Raw genomic sequence first — 21,256 nt, forward strand, 5'->3', positions numbered from 1 at the left:
GCCTAAAATAACGTCCTCCGACAACGGTGCGCTGTCGAGACGCGTAAGGTCGTTGTCCAACCTTTCACGCTCTTCCACGTACTTAAGGCAGTCACAAAGCACATGACCTATAGTCTCAGGCACATTGCACACCTCACAGTGCGGAGGCTCGGTGCGTCGCATGAGGTGCACGTATCCGCGCGTAAACGCTACCCCCAGCCTTAGTCTGTGCAGAAGACTGGCACCGCTTCGATGAATTTTCGGTGGTAGCCTGAAATTCATAGCAGGGTCCAATCTTTGGAGTCGTCTGTGGCGATTATCCGGATTGTCCCAGTGCTGTACTGTCAATTTTCGGATGACACTGGAGAGGAGACAGTTGGCGTCCGCTCTTGAAAAAGGAATTGAAAGCAGTGACTCTCGTTCTTCGAGTGCTTTCTTCGCTTCGGCGTCGGCCAGTTCGTTGCCCTGTATACCACAGTGACTGGGAATCCACTGAAATGTGATGTGGTGGCCGTTTTCTTGTGCTAAAGTGTAGATCTCGGCAGTTTGAAGAGCCAACACTCTGTAAGCGCTTTCTTTCAACACCACTCTAAGTAGTTGAAGAGCCGATTTTGCGTCACTGAAGACTGTCCATATTTGAGGAGGCTGTCGCGAAATATATTGAACGGCCTCTCTGATTGCCACTAGTTCCGTAGATGTTGAAGTCGTCTTGTTATGCAGACGAAACCGTCGAATGACTTGATGCGCAGGCACGACGAAAGCCGCACCAGACGCATACGACGATACCGATCCGTCTGTATACACGCTCACCGAGGAGTCATATTCTTTCGATATATATTCAAGTGTTAAATGTCTGAGGCCGACGGTAGGTATTCGCGATTTTTTAGAAATTCCCGGAATAGATAGACGTACCGGTATTTTGGACATTACCCATGGGGGCATATGTGGAAGGTCAGCCGGGGCAAAGTATGCTGGTATGGCAGATTCTTGCCATTTAACGGCTCTTGAGAAAGTGGAGTCCGGCCGTATATCGGGTAATGTCGATAAGGGATGGCGTCCATGACGACAAAGCAGTCGCAGGAATACTCGAAGAGGTTCGCATCGTAGATAGACAGGTAAAGGGGCGACGCGAGCCTCCTCAATTGTTCCGTGGGTTGAGGTGCAACGTGGAACACCGAGACATGTTTTCAGTATCTGTGCCTGGGCACTTTCCAGCGTGCGTAAACATGACGGGCTCATACCTGATAAAACTGACAGGCTATACCGAATGTATCCGACGTAGAGAGCCTGGTACAGCCGGAGTAGCGAATGCTCAGATGGACCCCACTTCATACCGGCCAGAAAGCGAAAAACTTGAGCAAGCCCCGTTAATTTTTTCTTTAACATTGCCACATGTTTCGACCATGAAACACCGCGGTCAATGACAACGCCGAGGTACTTGTGGTGGGTGACATATGGGATGGCATTTCCATTGATCATAATTGGATACCAACACATAAGCTTCCGTGTGAACGCTATCGCAGCGCACTTGTCTGGGGCCAGTTGCAGTCCTTGGCACTGCAGGTACTGAGACGTTAAAGAAACAGCACGCTGCAATCTGGCACGAATTTGCGGTCGCGTGACTGCGGATGCCCACATGATACATGTTGGATACATGTTAAGAAAACCCAGGTGGTCAAAATTAATCCGGTGTCGTCGACTACGGCGTGCCCTGTAATCATATCGCGGTTTTAGCACGTGAAGCTCCACAATCTAATTTTTTTTTCAACTATTCATTTTCACAGACAGTGATCATGTAAAAGGCATCCTTTTTCATAACGCATGCGCGGTGTGCAAGTGCTCGCATCTCCCTTCACACAAACAAACACTTTCATAATAATGCATTACTGAATCAAGCAAAATCAGTGATGTGCCCGCCTACACAATTCTTACTTTTCCTTTCGATAAAAAAATGCTTGCAAGTTTTCGCGAGCTACTTTGTTTTTCCTCCTTCATATGATCCGTGGTTCACGTCCACACGTTGTCACATGAGCTCTTAAATGCGCTCTCTGCTTGTTCTTGACATTGAGTCCGTGTTCCTTCACTCGATCGTAAAGGCAGCGCCCAGTGTGGCCAAGCTGTGATTCACCCGCACGTTAAGGGTATTGCGTAGACCACCTCAACGGCACACTTCATGTACGGTCGATACGCTTCGTTTTTACAACCTTTCGGCTGCTGACGATCATTCCCAGCGATGCGAGGGCACAACTTCGCCAGTTCGTTTGGCTCTACGAAAACCATCGGTGCACCATGCTGACTCGCAGCCTTCTTAAGGTTGTTAGTTACCTTATATACGAATATAGGGCACCACTCCAGGCCTTTCTTTCGCCATTTGCGCTTGAGACCTGCTATGTTTAACATTATGCATAAGGTTTTCCGCCACCGCATTCAACGAGGGAGGGAACCCGGCGGCGCTTGAACGCTCTGCTTGCTCAATGAAAGTTGACTTCATGAGATGCGGACACGATTTCCGAAGTGCGGACTTTAAGCAAAGCATCGCAATGCCGATTTTCACGGTTTTTGAGTGAGTTGAGCCATATAGTAACCAATTCTTTGCATAAAGGGGATATCTTGAGCGCATCTCATTGTCATTAGGAGTCATCTTTAGATCTAAAAGATGCAGCAGATCCAACGAGTTGGAATCCATATCTAGCGAAGCTTTTTCTGGATCCACAGAGAGTGAAAACACGACTTTTTGTTAACTGAATATCCGAACAACGTGACACCGAAGGCTTTACTGAGGCATAGTAGAGCGGCTAATGTAATGCCGCCACGGATGCGCGAAGGCGAGCTTTCTGGTTATTGTTTTTCTTTTTCACCGCACGGCCGCCGCTGCCGCTAGCGTGGAGGCGAGCGCCATCTGGGAGTGGTGCAAGGAACCCGGCGGTGGAGACGTCGCGCGCGTGCTCCGCCGTGATCGGTTGGCCTGTTCGACAACAGGAGAACAGCCACGCAGCACCCATGGCCACGAAAATCCGGCGAGGTTCGTAAAGAAAAGCTTCGCTCTTAAAAACGCAGTGCACCCAATTCTACGCGACCTACAGACTTGGCTACATGCCGACCCTATCCCCAAAAACATCCACCCGTCCTACAATAAAGAACGCCAGAAGGCAAGGGCTCCCTCATTAAAGCCTATGGCGACACCACGGGCGTCACCGTCGTCGACGCAGCTGAATATCAAGGCGGGCACAGCTTTGCGACGGCTACCACAGTAGGCGGTTCGCTCAAACACGCCGCCAGCATCGTAACCCAAAACGCCGAGACGGCCGGGGAAGTGGCCATCGCTGTGGCCACTCTCGATCCGGACTGCCACACCATCGTGAGCGATTCACGCACGGCAATCAGCAATTACATCAAAGGTCGTATTTCACATCAAGCACTACGCATCCTACACCAAGCCCCTCACTCACCCGCAAACCAAATCACACTTGTCTGGTTCCCAGCGCAAGCCGGCGACGTACATCCGCACCTCACCAACCTCAACGAGGTCGCTCACTCCGTAGCACGAGGCCTTGTCAACCGTGCCGGAGACAGCGCAGTTGCACCCGCGGAACGCGATCGCCTCACCAGGTACAACGACCTTACGAAATCATTCAATCTCGAAAGAAGAACCTTCCTCATCGCAAGCTAAACAGAGCACAGGAAACCACTCTTCGCCTGTTACAAACACGTACCCCTCACTAACTTGGCCTGGCGCGCTTTGGTCATACTTGGCCCTTGCGCCACAAAACATTATATTCATCATCATCAACCCTCACTAACACGTTACCACAGGATCTACCCAGACATCTACCCTAGTAACACTAGGAAGACCTGCAATACTCAGGCACCTTCACTTCCCTACGTGCTATGGGAATGTAAACACCAATATCCGACACTTATTTTGTGACCATCTCGTCGAGGTGGCAGCCGCCCTGCGCAGCTCCCAACTCGACGATCAACTCTGGGCTACCGAACAAGCCTGCCAGGCGGAGAAGAGGCAAGACCTCGACGTCCCGGCGTGGGGGGGCTAGGCCCAGCCAACTAAACTGCTGGTTTCAATAAAGGTTTGTTCCTCCTCCTCCTTTGTTGTGAAGCAGCGCCTGAGTGAATATTAAGCCTTGTGCGTGTTGCGCAAATACCTCTAAAACATAATTCACCACTACGTGGTTCGCCAAGTCGTTCTACTTTGTGAACGTACCTAAAATATTTACAACCGGGCCACTCGTAAAAACTTGCTCCAAAGCCCCATGAATTTGGGAAAGGAATTCCCTGTTTGAATCAGTGAGATCCTTTATCGACAAGCGTGGGGTTGTTGACTTCCAAGATTCCGTAGGTATGCATGTGGATAATTTTTTAATCTTGGTGAAATCTTATATTGCCTCTACCTTTTCGTCGAATTACAGTGAGGTCCTCTTGCAAAAATGGCAGATATGTATTCGATAATGTGTTGCTCCTTTCTAAAGTTTCTGTGCACTGATATAAATGATCACACTCCTGTAGGCTTAAACCGAATTGCCGAAAACAATTCTTTCTGCTTTTTCTCATATTATCGACCTGTTGTAATTGCTGTATACAAAGAACAGCGAATTTCTAACGTGCAAAAGAGGTGTTAAAATCCCAACGCAAAACAAACACAACCAGAACACAAAGAATCTAATGGTACTGGTTTTGATAAATCAACGAGAACGGCTGTGTAAAATACTGGTGCTAACAGCGCAAAACGTAGGCGCGACACGAGACGAGAAGACGACACCACAAGCGTTGACTTTCAACAAGGTTTAACGTAGACTGGACACGAGACGAGAAGACGACACCACAAGCGCTGACTTTCAACAACCTTGTTTAAAGTCGACGCTTGTGGTGTCGTCTTCGCGTCTCTGTCCCGTCTACGCTTTGCGCTGTTAACACCTAGATGGAAAACCAACAAGCCCAAGCTGCTATTCTAGTGTGTAAAATAAGAACGCGCTGAAACTTATAAGATACAACAACGAAATTCCAGCTTTCAACGGAGGCAGAATATTACTAAAATGAAAGAAAGTTTGGCAACTGCGGAGATTGCTTAGTGGCTTTGGCGTTACGCTGCTATGGGTCATGGTATAAAATCCCGGCCACGGCGGCCGCATTTTCATGAAGAGGAATGTAAAAAAAAAAACAAGAAAAACGGCCGTCTCCCGCGCATTGCGCGCTCGTTAAAGAATTCCAGGCGGTCAGATTTACTCCGGAGTCACCGCCGCTACGGCGCGCCTCATATTCAGATTGGGGTTTTGGTGCGTAAAACCCAAGAATTATTTATTTCTTTATTTTTTATTCAGCTCCACGACTGAATGCGCCCCACGCATAGCCTTTGAACAATTTTTGTGCAAGCCGTTGCGCCGGAGTTACCCACAGCAATGCAACACTTCTCTTAGGCGGAACTTCCTTGGATCGCCTGCAACTTGTAAACTGCGTTTCTACGGCATTGTGCAATACCTACCACGATTGCACCGGGACTACCGCACAGTCGGCCCATTTACGCCGAGGTAAATGCCTTCCGTTCAGAAAGGATGTGGCGCCTGATAAGCTGACGCGTCAACCGTGAAGCCGTTATCGGGTGCGAAGCGTTCGACGCCTCATGAATGTACGAAAAGTAGGCGAAGCACCAAGGAAGAAGATAAACGCTCTTTATAACCAACATCCGCCGCCGTGGGATGTCATTCGAAGAGTCGTACATGGAGGCCGCAATGTCGCATGCGAGTTTTCTGCTTGCCCTGCTCCTTTTCTCTCCGTTAGCAGGTGAGATTCGCCGCTGACAATCGTAAAGTGGTTGAACATGTACCTAGGCAGCCATGCTCTCTTTCGAGCGCCCGCCAGTCCGTTAATGTAATGTATCAAGTTGCAACGCATGCTCGGACTTGGCGAAAATCGATGCAACAACCTTTAAGATGCTAGGAAATGTATTCGCTTTATACTTAACAGTTTCCAAAAAAAAAACTACCTCTAGAAGTTCCGGGTCATATTATTTGCAACGCCGATGCATGTTCAGTCGGTGCATGATCCATTCCAAGGCGGCGAAAATACTCCGGAACCAAGTAAATAATGCAGAATGTATGCATTGTTCCGTAGGATTAGGGGCATTCCCGCGGTATTGGGATAGACCATGTACTAACCGAACCTTGAATTTGTTGGATACGCAATTCATGTACTTGAACGCTATGACAGTAACATGAGCAAAACGTGAACAAGGTGAATGCAGGAGCCAACGTTTCGACAAGTGGACTTGTCTTCTTCAAGGCGACGTACGCTTTCCTCGCCACAGTGCATATAGGTGGGGTTCTTCTAAAGGGGAGAGGGTGTTAGGCGGGAGGGTGCGGAAACGAGGGAAGGTGTGTTAGCATGTCGAATTGAGAGTATAGGAACGCTGTGCACAAGGTCAAAGCCAGGGCCACCCCCATCCCCCCACCCCGGTCTCTCAAGGCACGCGTGTTAGCCGGCGTGTCAAGGGCGTCTGACACGCCGGCTGAAAAAAAAAAAAAGAGGAATGGAATGGGGGGGGAGAAAGAAAAGGAGGGGGGGATACGGCAAGAAATCAAACTAAATGTTGCTGCCTATAGCTTGAAGTTTAGCTGAGCGAATAGATTCTAAAGATCCCTTTGAAACGTTTATGCCTATTGGTTGCAATGTATTGAACTTATGGATAAGGTATGATTCTCTGTATTTTCTTTCTCGTTCAGAACGGTAATTTGACTGTAAGATGTAGAGTTTAAGTTCATCAAAGTTATGAGATTTGGGCACATGGCGAAAACCTGCCGCAGCACACGTCGATGCAAAATCTGCTCAGAAGATCATGACCACAAAGAGTGCAAGTCACTTCTTCAACCTAAACGTGCAAACTGTGCGGGGAACCATGCCGCCTCCTTCTCAGGCTGCCCTCAGAAAAAAGCAGCGGCACAAATGCGTCGACATGAACTAATCCATGGAAGACAACCGCGACGCAATGAACCCGCCCCAAACCTTCAGATTGTTCATCCAGTGCCAGATCACCCACCTCAGCGGGCCCCGGAACCACCACAGCCAAGAGCACCAACAAGCTATTCCTCCTCTAGAGAACAACCAACAGTGCAATCAAGAGACCAATCAAGAGGATCACAGTCGAGTACCCAGTCTTATGCATCAGTGCTACGGAAACCCAGAAGACAACAGGCAGAAAGTAATACACAAAAAAGCTCCAGTGCTCGTACACATTTCTCTCAGCGACCTTACTCATCTACTGCAGAAGTAACACCAGCTAATAGCGAACATACCACAGCATCGGTGACACAACTGATTTTGCCAATGCTTTTCGCAGCTCTTAAGGCAATCCTATCTGCTCTGCCGGAAGCAAACAACCTACCAGAAGTGAAAGCCTTGTTGCCTCTAGAAGCACTATTGTGTCAATAATCCGGGCCAAAACTGCGGCAGGGAGTACATGAATAACCGCTACAAAAATGTCTCCATATTTCAGTGGAATGCCAACAGTCTTCGAAGGAAGTGTGCTGACTTTCGTAAACAGCTTGTGAAATACAACTTCCCAATACTTTGCATTCAAGAGGCGGGAAACCTCGAATTATGTGATATACAAGACTTCTCGTCAAGGTGCTGTTAGCAGAGTGCTCCTGTGCGTCAGAAAGGGCCTGCCATCTTATCAAATTCACTCCAGTGATTCATACTTCCCGGAATTCATCGCATGTAAAGTATCCTTTGGCAAGCTCTGTATAACAGTGATTAATCTATATCTACAACCTTCAAACCGGATTTCAGTAGAAGCGCTCGTAGATATCTTCAAAATAACTCATTCTAATGTATCTATATGTGGCGACTTCAATGCACACAACATCATCTGGGGCAGTGATCATTGTGATGCACGGGGTAACGTTATTGAGTGCGCCATAGATAAATGCAACTTGACTGTTTTAAACGATGCGTCGCCAACATTCCTTCGTGGATATAATTACTCAAGCTGCATAGATGTTACCCTGTGTTCACATGATCTAGTGAATGATGTGGGATGGACAACAGATATGGAAATGCGCGGAAGTGATCATTTTCCCATCCTTGTTTACCACCCTAGCATTCACTGTGATATCAGGCGTTACAGCAGACTAACCAACTGGCAAGCTTTTCGGTACCGCCTACGGATCAAATTAATCAACATGCAACAGTGGAAAAATTTACAGAATTTTTGCAGGATAATATGACCATATGCACAAAGAAGGTCCCAATTCCAAAAGATTATGCTGCAGTTGACGGAGAATATGAACACCTAAGAGCCATCCGACGTCGATCCGAAAGAGCTTACCGACGGAGCGGAAGTTTAGAAGCATACAGAAACGCTCAGAAAATAGACAATGTAATGCGCAGACGAATGGAAAATTTAGGCAAACGGCGCTGGCGCCATTTCTGCGGCACGCTGTCTCCGCACACGGCTGTTCCACGAATTTTTCTGGTAATTCGTTCTTTAAGCAGACCTGTAGCACAGAGCTTCCCATTTCATGCTCTCGCTGTAGCTCGGGACACGTGTGAAATAATAGTTGCAGATGAATTTTGTGAGCTTATTTCCAGACCTGCTTTTTCATCGCAATGTGCAGAATTTGATATTTCAGTAGTATTGGCTAAGCGAAAAATTACTGCTTGCTACTGGGCCCAACATACTCAATTAGATCATACTTTCACATTAAGCGAGCTTCAATCTGCAATTGCATCATGTCGCCAAAAGTCCGCTGCTGGGCCGGACGGCATTACGTACAATATGCTAAGGAACCTCGGACCGACAGGTACAAATGCTCTCTTAGACATCTATAATAACTTATGGGTAGAGGAAACTGTACCTGACTCTTGAAAAGTCGCTCGAATCATACCAATTTTAAAACCTGGTAAGACGCCCTTGTGCATTGAATCCTTCCGCCCTGTTAGTTTGACAAGTTGTTTATGCAAAGTAATGGAGAAAATGATTGACGCACGACTTCAATGGTGGTGTAATGAAACGAATGTGTTGTCCAACTACTTAGTAGGGGGTGAAGGAAGAAGACGACGAACCTGCTGCTAGCCTGTCTGAGTAGCTCTGCCTACATTTATCGTTATTTTCGTTATTTTCTGGTAATATTACTGGTCAGAACGCTTCAAGACGTCTGTCGACTCGAAAAGGTACCTTCCGTATCGGAGACCGACGGGTGCTGCGCCACCCGCCGCCTCACAAGGTGCTAGAAGGAACCAAGCTGGCACCGACGAGAACCCGGCATGACCTCCCAGGTCAGAAACGCCAGCTGGTTTGTACAAGCCAGCGTGACTGCAAGCGACAAGACACTGGTGAATCTGAAGATGAGTCAACTATCATCGAGGACGACAACGTGGCGAACCCTTCAGACCTAGACATGGACGAAGGTGGTTTCCGAATTGTGCGCCATTGTAAAGACAGGGCGGAGGGCATTCCAGTGTTAATCACTGCAACATCCGAAAGAGATGATTTAAGGCAAGTAAACCCTATTGTCCTGTATTCTGAGCTTGAAACGATTCTCGGTGGAGCACCAGTGAAGAGCCACTTCACAGCACAGGGATCATTGCTCTTAGATGAAGAGACAGAAGGAAAAGCCAACGTCCTTCTAGAGACCAAGAATATCGGCGGCATAGTCATATCTGCCCGTGTCCCACAGAGTTATATGAAAAACACTTACATTGTTAGAGGAGTCCCTAAATGGTACTCGGATGAAGAGCTGCTCACCTACCTGAGACCTCAGGGAGTATTCCATGCAAGAAGAATCATCCGTCGGGTCCAAGCCTCGTCATCTGAATGGGAGTCAAGGCGCACTAACTCGGCGGTTCTCACATTTGCTACAAATTCTGAACGCCCGGAGAAGATCAACCTTGGTTTCACCAGACACGAGCTTGTCGACTACGTGGAGACACCACCACGCTGTTTTAAGTGTCAGCGCTTCGGACATATCGCTAAGTACTGTCGTGGGGAACAGAGGTGCAAGCGCTGTGGGGGACCTCATGACTTTAAGACGTGTGCAAGTAAAGACAACTTTGTGTGTGCAAATTGCGGCGGTGACCATCCTGCTAGCTACGGTCGATGTCCTGCACGGATAGCTGCTCAGCGAATAAATAAGTTGTTTGTTCTGGGTCCAAAGAGTGCAAGTGCACCATCGAGCAGGAAGAAGACGTCCAGAGCGCCACAACTAACTGGTTTGGAAACAGAGTACGCATCTCATTTCCCGCGTCTCACACCGATAAACGAAGTTACTGAGCCAACGCAAACGGTCACAGCGGCTGAGAAACCTGTTCGAAAACAGTCCGAAAAACGCACCTATGCGGCCGCAGTAAACCGACCTCAAGTACCACTTGGCAACAGTCAGTAGGAAAACTGCTCAACGAAGGATAAGATGGAAGAAGTGCTGGCTCTTGAGTCAGTAATACTCTGCTCTGCTTCCACATACCCTCAGTAGCATAATGGCAATTTCTCGCCCACTTGGTACATTCCGTCGTCCAAAAGTACCCTTAATAATGCAATGGAACTGCGCCGGTATTCTACAGCGTCTTTCTGAACTCGGCCTTCGAGACATAACTATACCAATTCTAGCCCTCTCGGAGGCCGGTCTCCCAAATGGAAGGACGATCCCAGGGTACATCAGACATGGAAATCCGAGTATACCATCATTTGCAAATGGAAGTGCGATGATATACATCAGGCGAGAAATACCTCACGTCACCTTACCAGTGCAAGACCTTTGTTCTACCTTCTTGGAAGTCGCCGCTGTGCAAGTGTGCCTAGGAAAACGAAAACTCAGTGTGGTATCGGTGTATATAAGTCGGCGCAGGAAGGTCACCATGGAGGCGTTCATAAAGGACCTTTGCATTCATTGCCCCCCTCTCCTATAATTATCTGTGGCCACTTCGACGCACATCATTCGCTTTGGGGAGATAAGACTGCAGATTCCCGAGGCAAGGAACTTGTCACAGCCGCGGATGCTGCTGACTTATGTATCGTGAACGATGGCAAACCGACTTTCTTCAGACCACCAGATTCATGGAGCGCCATAGACCTCGTGATCCATTCTACAGACCTTGTCGTATCGTCAACAACGGCCCCAGACACGATGGGCAGTTACCACTTTCCGATCTTCACCAACATCACCGGATTTCACACTGCTGGGCGACAATTCTGTGCTGTGACCCGCTGGGACACATACAGAGAAGCGTTGGACGAATCCCCTGGTGAGCTGTTCGCAGATATGCTGCGGAGCAAAAGAGTGGCTACCTCAATGTTGAAACTGCCAGATGATTTCCCTACTCCTGATTTGAAACTAAAGAACCTCTGCGCAGCGCGTAGGAGAGCGGAGCGAAAACTAATGAGAAAAATGGGAAATCCATCTGCGAAAACTGAATACAACAGGATAAACGCTGTCATCCGTCGTTACACAAAAAGGTTCAGACGAGTTCATTGGGCTGCTTTCTGTGAGAGTTTATCGGCGTTTACTCCCATGACAAGGATATGGGGAGTAATGAATAGCCTATCCGGAAAGATTCGCCTACACAGGCCATTCGAAACACTTGCTTTAAAGCAAGGAAAAGATTTGCAACCCCTTGCAGAAGATTTTGCAGACGTATACACATCTGGCAGATCAGCAGGAGTATCGAACCCTCTGTTGTCTGAAGCATTCCATACCATGGATACGCCGTTCACCTTTCGCGAGTTGGATTTGGCGCTTAGCAAATTAAGAAGACGCTGTGCTGTGGGTCCCGATTCGATCAGCAATCAGATGCTGACAAATCTGCCATATGAACGAAAACGAGCCCTTCTGGACATATTTAATCATGTCTGAAGCACAGGAGAGATCCCAGAAGCGTGGAAGACAGCATGGGTGGTGCCAGTGCTCAAGTCCGGAAAGGATCCTGCAAACCTCACCTCATATCGGCCAGTATCGCTAACATCATGCGTATCAAAGTTGATGGAAAGACTAATATGTACGAGGTTAACATGGTATCTTGAGCAAGGAAATAGACTGCCATCGTGTATGACCGGATTTCGTCCACGGTTGAGTGCCCAGGACAGTGTCTTGGATCTACTAAGCCATATCGAGCACCATCGCGTAGATGGCCTTTCCACACTCGCCATATTTATGGACGTTGCCAAGGCATACGACTGTGTGCTTCATACAGGAATCATCAACGGACTCCGAGCCATGGGCGCCTCGGGAAATGATCTTCGATTCGTCCATGAATTTCTCAGTGATCGATGTGTCCAAGTTAAGCTCGGAAGTATAATGAGTGACAAGCGACGAATTTCCCTCGGTGTCCCACAAGGAAGTGTCCTATACCCCTTGCTTTTCAACGTTGCCATGGCCAGCCTTCCAGATGCCCTGAAAGTAGGTCGGACGGCAGTTAAAATGTCCATCTACGCAGATGACATTTGCATTTGGATCTCGGGGTACCAACACAAACGTTTGGCCCGGATAGCCCAGGCCACAATCTTCACTATCGACCGCCACTTATCGACGCTTGGCCTATCTTTATCAGCAGAAAAATCAGCCTTCATGTTTTTCCCGGGAGTGAGACGCAAGTCAACACGTCTGACGCTGAATATCAGAGAGCATTCAATTCTTCGTGCAACTCATGTTCGATTCCTGGGCGTCACCATCGACAACAAGCTACTCTGGCGTGGTGCGGTCGAAAGTGTTGGGGCTGCACCAGTGCAAAGAATCAACGCACTTCGTCGATTGGCAGGTGTACGTTGGGGAAACAATCCTGTATCCATGCTTAAACTGAACGCTGCACTGATAACAAGCAGCATTATCTATCAGCTCCCTCTGATATCACCGTCATCGAGTCAATTCGAGCGCTTGGAGGCAGTGCACAGAAAAGGACTTCGCTTGGCTATGGGAGTTCCAACGACGGCTTCAAACAAGAAAGTCACTAATGAGGCAGAGTCTCTTCCACTATGCCTCTTGGCATTTCAGGCCTTGCTGACGCAGCTATTAAAGCTGGGCGAGTCACGCGCAGGCACGGCGCTTCTCCGGCGGCTAAGAGCAAGACCTCGCTCACATTTCCATGCGGCGCTGAACACCTTCCGATTTTTAGGATTGGAATGGCCTAAACGAAGTCGCCTTGACCCGCCATGGTCTTTTCCGGACGTTACCTGCAGCCTCAATGTACCCCACCTACCGACGAAACGCACCATTTCAACTGCCGAAGCCAAGTTTATTGTGCTGGACCACTTGAGCACTGTGTTTCAAAGCCATCTACGAGTGTACACAGACGGTTCGGTGTGCGCACAAACAGATAGCTGTGCAGCGGCATTCTGCATACCATCCCTTGATGTGTCATGGTCTGGCCCACTGGATCGCGTAGTTTCCTCTACAACAGTAGAAAGCGCCGCAATCACCGTGGCTTTGCGGAAACTACGGGCCTTTTCTGCACGAGATGTCGTGGTGCTGACGGATTCCAAGTCATCATTAAAGAGATTACATCGGGGCCTACCTCCAGAGAAATTTACAAGGCAATCTCTGGCACTGATTGACGACCTAACGAGCAAAGGATTTAACATAAGGTTTCAGTGGATTCCATCACACGTAGGAATTGATGGAAACGAGGAAGCTGACGCCCTTGCACGCCTAGCGCTGACATGTGTCCCAAAAGTGAAAGCTCCAAAAGCTTTTCGAAACCCTAAGGGTGCAATCCGCCTTCACTTTAGAGAGATGCACAAGAATCCACACGAATCCTGTGTGACTCATGGATTTACACGCGAACAAGCGACGCTTTTATACCGCATCAGGACCGACTGCGCGTACACCCCAGCTTGGCTATTCAACACTGGGCTTCCCGCTTCCCCACTCTGTGTTTTCTGTGGTGACATTGCCGACATCGAACATTTCATTTGGCTATGCCCGCAGTTTGACACAGAAAGAAAAGCGATGGTCGACAACCTACAAAAAAGCGGTCTCACGCACAGAACCTTTAAAGACGTGGTTTTCCCCGGAGGGCCCGTGGCATTCAGGAAGAGAGCGCAACGACTGCTGATAGCCTTTCTGCGAGACACGGGGCTCATCGACACCTGGGGACACACCCCTGATCTCAACTCGAAGGAGGATCAGGCGGAAGAATTGCCGGCTATGTATGCCAGGCTAATCCCGCCTGCTTCAACATCACCACCACCACCACCACCGCCACTACTTAGTAGGTTTTAGAAAACAGAGATGCACAATGGATGCAATATTAGATATAGTAGCCTGTGTGCAGCACGAGCGTCCACGCGGAAACATGACGATAGCAGTATTCCTAGACATCAAGAGGGCATTTGACACTGTTAGTCATGTTCATGTTTTGCTAAGCGTGTTGGAACTTGGTCTGTCTGGCAGGTCCTTGCGATGGATTTCTGAATTTCGATCAGGTCGCAAAATATTTGTTCAGACGGGTGAAGGAAAGAGTGCTGAACATGTTGTCAAACAGGGAGCAAGTACCACAGGGAAGCGTACTCAGCCCCTTCCTTTTTAACTGCGTCATGGCTGATTTAACAAGAAGGCTGCCATCACAGTTACAGTTTTCACTGCATGCAGATGATGTGTGTATTTGGACATCTGGGTCTAATGCTAAACTACTTCAAATGGCATTGCAAGACGGCATAAATATAATCAACAAATTTTTGAGAGATAGGAATGGTACTATCACACGCAAAGACAGCTGTATTGCCCTTCACTCGGACAGTTAAAAAATTTCACTCTTAATCTGGAAGGACACCCTCTAATGATTGTCACTCAGCATCGATTTCTTGGCATAATACTTGATAGGCAGCTATCCTGGGCACCCCACATAAAAAAACTCGAAAACGAGGTCAATGCTATAGTGACTGTACTTCGCAGACTTGCAGGTATATCATGGGGCGGATCAGTATCGTCCATGCTGACTGCTTACAATGCATTAATACGACAAAAAATTGCGTATTCCGCGCCCATCTTACACGGACTTTCCCACACGTCAGAAGAGCGACTTAAAGAACTTTTAGCTAGAGGACTACGCCTATGTCTAGGAGTTCCACGAGCGACTTCTAGTTCTCTTGTAATAGCTGAGGCTCGCCAATCACCATACCCAGTTATGCGAACTACAGAAACATGCCGACATTATTTCCGTCTTCAAACCCAGCATAAAACCACCCATTGGCTCTAGACATAATGAAACGAGATAGAAGTTATGTTCATATAGAAATTCAAGAAAATCTTCACGTATAGCCAAGAAATGAATTTTGGAACTCAGACATCGCATATCCTCCATGGCTGCTTACAGTTCCAAAAATCGAATTGTCAGTAGATGGGATATTCAGAAAAAGAGACATGTTTGTTCGAGCTGCTCAACAACTAGCACTATACCAGATATATATGCAGTATTCAGGATACACGCACGTCTATACAGACGGCTCTAGTACAGCAACCTCTTCAACTTCATCATTCTTTATACCGCACCTCAACAAACAAGAATCATTTAAGTTATCTCGTGCGACTTCGTCCACAATGGCTGAACTGTTCGCAATCCTATGTGCGATAAAATTTATATTGTCAGTAAGAGGTGCGCAAAAATAGGTCATTTTCAGCGATTCACAGGCGGCTCTAACATCACTCTGCAACACAAAAGGGAAAACATTCAGTGACAGTATAATATATGAAACACTTAAAAACCTCACAAAGGTAAGCGAAGCTAAACATGCAATAACATTCCAGTGGATACCAGGGCATTGCGACATTCCTGGCAACACAGCAGCCGATGAAGCAGCACGACAAGCGCACCTCAAAGATGATACGGCTCCGCTCCCAATATCAAAGGATGAATTACGCTGCATTATAAGGACAACGTCTCTCAAAATGCCTAGAAACACTTGGTTTGACCAGAATTCTAAGAGCTCGGACTTATACCATATTGATCCATTTATTGAATTCAAATTTTCATTGTCATTAGATAGAACTATGGAAACCCTTATTCATCGATTAAGGCTAGGCACTGCTTACACAAAGCATTTCTTACACAGAATTGGCCGTGCGGAAACCCCCGAATGGGATTGTGGATTTGTAGACGAAGATATATATCACCTCCTTCTTGATTGCCCACATCGCGACACACCAAGATGCCGACTTAAGAGGAAGCTTTAGCTCGGGCCCAACTCCGACGCGGCTAATTCAAATACATGTAAAACGCAAAAACGTTTTTATGAGATAACCCCTGGACCGATTTTGATGACATTTGTTGCATTTGAAAGAGAAAGTTAAATTCTAGTGACTGTTGGAAGCGGAATTTCGATTTAGGGCTTGAATTTTCTTAAATCGATTTTCAAATATTTGACCGTTTGAAAAAAATGGAAGCACGAAGTTTACAAATTCATAGCTCTGCATCAAGAACTGATATCGCGGTTCTGTAAACGGCATCCATTAGGTCATTCAAAGCGGACAAATTCAATGTGTCATTTTACATCTTACGTGAATTTGTTACGTTGGTTACAACGGTTTTGCAAAAGTTGTATTTCCCTACGATTAAATTTTTTTTATATTCATGTGTAACATATCAATTTTGTCCGCTTTAGATGTACTATTAGATGCAATTCACAAAATTGTATTATCATTTTTAGTGGTTGAGTTACAGAGTTGTAAACTTGATAGTTTAGTTTTTTGAAAATTTTCGATTTTCGCAATTTTTAATAAAAAATTCACAACCTAACTCAAAAATTCGAAACCAACAGTCACTAGATTTTAAGTTTTTCTTTTAAATGCAACAAACCTCGTCAAATTTGGTGCATTGGTTGCCGAGAAAAACGAATTCTCCTTTTACATGTATTTAGATAGGAGCACTCGAGCTAAAGCTTCCTCTTAAATCAGCGGTAAGTAAATTAGACCGCAGACCTTTCAGTTTAAGGAGACTTTTGGGCCCTTGGCCAACAACGGCCTTGCAGAAGATTGCTTTAAAAGCACTAAAGATTTCTCTTGAAGACAGCGGCATTGTTGGACGTTATTAGCGCTTTCATTGTTCCCTTCATTTCAATGTCACTGTATATATGCATCTGTTTGTGAATTATGTTATGTTGACTGTTCTGTTGTGACTGTATGTGATAATGCATTTACACGATGTATGTACCACCCGCTGACTAGACAATGTGTTAATAGGCGACAGTATCGTTTGTACTTTTGAGACTTTCATCTACATAAGTGTGGAGACATTTACCTTATATATTGTATGCACCATGTGTTCCTTACGTCATAGTCTTCCTGTGGAAACGTTGCGTAATAAGTCCTAGTGCTTGTGTGAAAAGACTGATATGTAATCTTGAACCCTGTACGATGTATGACGGAACCACTCAAGATATGAGGAGTAGCCGGCGCCTTAAAGTGTGCGCCAACATCTCCTTATATCATATCAATAAAAAAAGCGCTTCATAAGAAAAAAAAATGATCACAGACACTTAAGATGCATCACCTGTGGGAATACGAAAGCATTGTACCATTTGTAGACCTCGGAACGCCATGAACGCGCTCATGTTATACACTCATGACGTGGCGCCACCTCCTCCCCATTGGCTGCGTCGTGACGTCCCAGTGACGCAGTCACGAGGCCACACATTTTCTCGACCAAATGGTTGCGGCGTGACAATGACGCACGCACTAGGCACAGATTTCGTAAGCCGAAGCCGTGAAGCCGTCAAGCGTGCTCAATCGTCTTGCACTCAGGAGCCTGAGGCTCGATTCCCACCCAGACCGAAGTTGGCCAAATTTTCTTTTCAATGTCATCAATTTACTTTGTTCACAGGAACCTCCCTGAGAAATATGAGGTCAATTCGGGGATTCTTTTGACGTGTTTTACTCTGTGTGCCGTCGACCATTTCGGGTACCATCTTTTCGTCACGCCGACTATGACAAGGGATTTCGCCTAATGGGCTATGTAATGCTTTCCCATTAACAATCCGCATATGCTAATATCTGGATGTAATTCCAAACACGTACCGAATATATGCGCGGGTCGACGCTTTAACCTTACGAATAAAAAATAATGATTACTTAAGATCACTGCACTAAATACTAAACACATTACGACCGAATCTTTCTTAAAAGGAAGCTTTTGCTCGGTGCTCCCATCTAAATACACGTAAAAGGAGAATTCGCCTTGCTCGGCAACCACTGCACCAAACTTGGCGAGGTTTGTCGCATTTAAAAGAAAAACTTAAAATCTAGCGGCTGTTCGTTCCGAATTTTTTATTTAGACTGTCAATTTTTTACTAAAAATCGGCAAAAATCGGACATTTTCAGAAAACGAAACTATCAAGTTTACAACTCTATAACTCAGCAATGAAAAATAATATCATAATTATGGGAACTGCGCCTAATAGTACATCTAAAACGGACAAAATTGATATGTTACACATGAATCTCAAAACATTTAGCAATGTGTAAATACAGTTCTTGCAGAACGCTAGTACACAACGTAACCAATTCACGTAAGATACAAATTGACATATTGAATTTGTCCGCTTTGAATGATCTAATGGATGCCGTTTACAGAACCGCGATATCAGTTCTTGATGCAGAGCTATGAATTTGTAAACTTTGTGCTTCTATTTTTTTCAAACGGTCAAATATTTAAAAATCATTTTAAGAAAATTCAAGCCCTAATTAGAAATTCTGCTTCCAACAGTCACTAGAATTTTACTTTCTCTCTAAAATGCAGCAAATTTCATTAAAAGCGGTCCAGGGGTTATCTCAGGAAACCGTTTTTGCGTTTTACATGTATTTGAATAACCAGCGTTCGAGTTGGGCCCGAGCTAAACTTCCTCTTAAGGGGAGTTATTGTGGCGTGAAGCGCTACACTCTTAGGCAAAGTTACACCCCTTGGAGTGTATCTCTGCCACACAACGATAATCGTCACCTGCCTTGCTTGCGTTTCCTTTCTTGAAAACGCCGTGCCCGCTACTTTCCTGTCGGGGATGCTATACGCCATGCTGATAACGCGCATGCAGTTCGTTACTGGAAAGTACCGGGCTCACCGCGTTAAAGAAAGTAAATGCGGACAAGACAGATGACGATTATCGTTGTGCGGCAAAAGTGTGTAAATTTGCTTAACAGTGAACATAGTCTCTCCCTATTTAAACCACTGGCGTTACACTCGAAAAACAGTTGGGGGTGTATATTTGCCACACAACAATAATCGTCATATCTGTCTTGCTTGCGTTTCCTTTCTTGAAAACGCTGCGCTCGTTGCTTTCCTGTCGAGAATGCTCTGTCATGCTAATAACGTGCATGCCTTTCGTGACTTAAAAGTACCGGGCTCGCAGCGTTAAAGAAAGGAAATGCGGTCAAGATGGATGACGATTATTGTTGTGTGGCAAATATACACCCCAAAAGATGCAACTGTTTTTAGAGCGCACATGGAAGGATCAAATGGCGTCACCGACATAAAGCCACTATGTACTGCTCGCACCACAATAATTCTCGCTTTTTCCCTCACCTCCATAGCGGCCTCATTATTCTTGGCGTAACTTGCGCGTTAGCGAGCTCGAAGCTCTTTCTTCCCTTCTTCCGTTAGATTAGGTTAGCGCTACCTATCCGTGGTTGTCCTGGCGCATGACGTAGTAACAACGCTCACCTACTTCGATCGAGACATGCTTCCAATCTGAGAGCAGGAACTGCTGTAGAGAGGGGCGAGGGGCGGCGCCCGGTGTCCCACAATTGCACCAATGAGCGCGCGACTACGTACGCGCTAGTTGCGCCGCAGCTGCGTCTCTAGCGCGTGATGCAGGCGGAGCTTCGTACTTGCGCATGATGTGGCCTTCGGGTTCAGCGGTTCTAGGGCCGGCAAATTATAATACGGTTACGTGACTCACATAGATGAACCGTTACTATATAGATAATACAGCGTGGCTATTTTCGAACTACCAAGTTAGCTAATCACTTAAACACTCATCTCTAAATTGAAACATTGACTTTCATTTTGAATTTCATTATTGACAACTGCATGTATCTTCATGATTTTTCAGTACTATGACACATAATTAGGTCTATATTAAGGTTGTTGCATTATTTTCCCATCTTGGTATACGAAAAATGATCTTTTTAAGGTGAACTGAAAAATGACCATGTCTGACTTTGTTGAAACCTTCCTATATGATGCTTCGTATTAAAGATACCGTGCTGTTCTCTATTAACAATTATGTTTACGTTGAACTCTCTTTGTAGATGGTGCAGTAACGCCAGACGCATGCCAAGAGCACGCCATCATGGATTGTCTGGGGGAGCGGTTTGCAGAGATTCAAATAGCAAAGACACCAACAGATTTCGATAACATTTACAAGGCCATCTGCACGTAAGTCTGCTTTTAGATAAGGGGCTATCGAACCAGGAAGATTTTGAGTTGTTTAGTATTGGTCTATTGTATTCCAAGGTACGCGCAATATGTATGGCTTCATAGCCAAAGGCCGATAAGGGTGATCATTTACTAAGGAATATAGTCGAGAAACTATCAACACAGTATAGAACGAAGACAGAAAATGTGATCAAATACGACGAGATTGAAAAACATATGCTACAGTACGAACAACAAAGTAGAAAGAATACGCTTGCATACTTTAGAATGAAGCTCTTCAGGCGACCAAATTAGTAAAATTAATAGCAAGAAACAGGAATTGACGATAAGCACAGTCGACAATGTCAAAAATAACTACGCACGCATGAACAAAATGATTTGAATATAAAGACCTCCACCAATGCAGCAGGTAGAACGTATCAGCGCAAAACAATACTTTCTGAGTTTTCTTACTTTTCCGGGCAAATCCATGTTCTAACGAACCCTCAGTCCCACGCTGGTTGAAGCGCCATTCTTGCCACTGCCGTACACAGGAGCTTCAGAGTTCCCCTGTAACAATTTTTCGGGGAACTGCGATTTCAACAACATGTAAGGGTACCGCATATTAAACAAGATTTGCGAGAAACTGCGCGGTATCTGGGGATTTCAGTTCTATCTGCTGCCGCAGTAAAAGAGTCCAAGTACCGAATGGTTTCAGTGAATTCTATCCATCCACCATCTTCTTTTTATCTGCGCGGATTTAATTTCTGGGAGAAACTTAGTTTGTTTTGCATATTGTAAATTGGTTCGTTGATTCGCGCGGGGTCCATTTCCGTCCAAAGCGTATCCATGCGTGGTAGCGCAGGCTTTGTTTCTTGCCGTTAGGTATGCTGTTTTGACTGTTCGAACATATCCAGAAACAAGACGAGCATGGATGTTC

At 46.2% G+C, this 21,256-nt stretch overlaps 1 protein-coding gene across 1 annotated transcript in view; it reads left to right on the forward strand.

The window, feature by feature from the left end:
- Positions 1-5,665: 5,665 nt before the first annotated feature.
- LOC126540194 (uncharacterized) overlaps positions 5,666-21,256 on the forward strand; it is a 45,539-nt gene continuing 29,948 nt past the window's right edge. Inside the window, exons 1-2 of the mRNA XM_055075859.2 lie at positions 5,666-5,772; positions 20,211-20,337. Coding sequence (XP_054931834.1) covers positions 5,688-5,772; positions 20,211-20,337 — 212 coding nt within the window. The 5' untranslated portion in view covers positions 5,666-5,687. The remainder of the gene's footprint in view (positions 5,773-20,210; positions 20,338-21,256) is intronic.

This window comes from Dermacentor andersoni, chromosome 2 (assembly GCF_023375885.2).
Source record: "Dermacentor andersoni chromosome 2, qqDerAnde1_hic_scaffold, whole genome shotgun sequence".
Taxonomy (NCBI): domain Eukaryota; kingdom Metazoa; phylum Arthropoda; class Arachnida; order Ixodida; family Ixodidae; genus Dermacentor; species Dermacentor andersoni.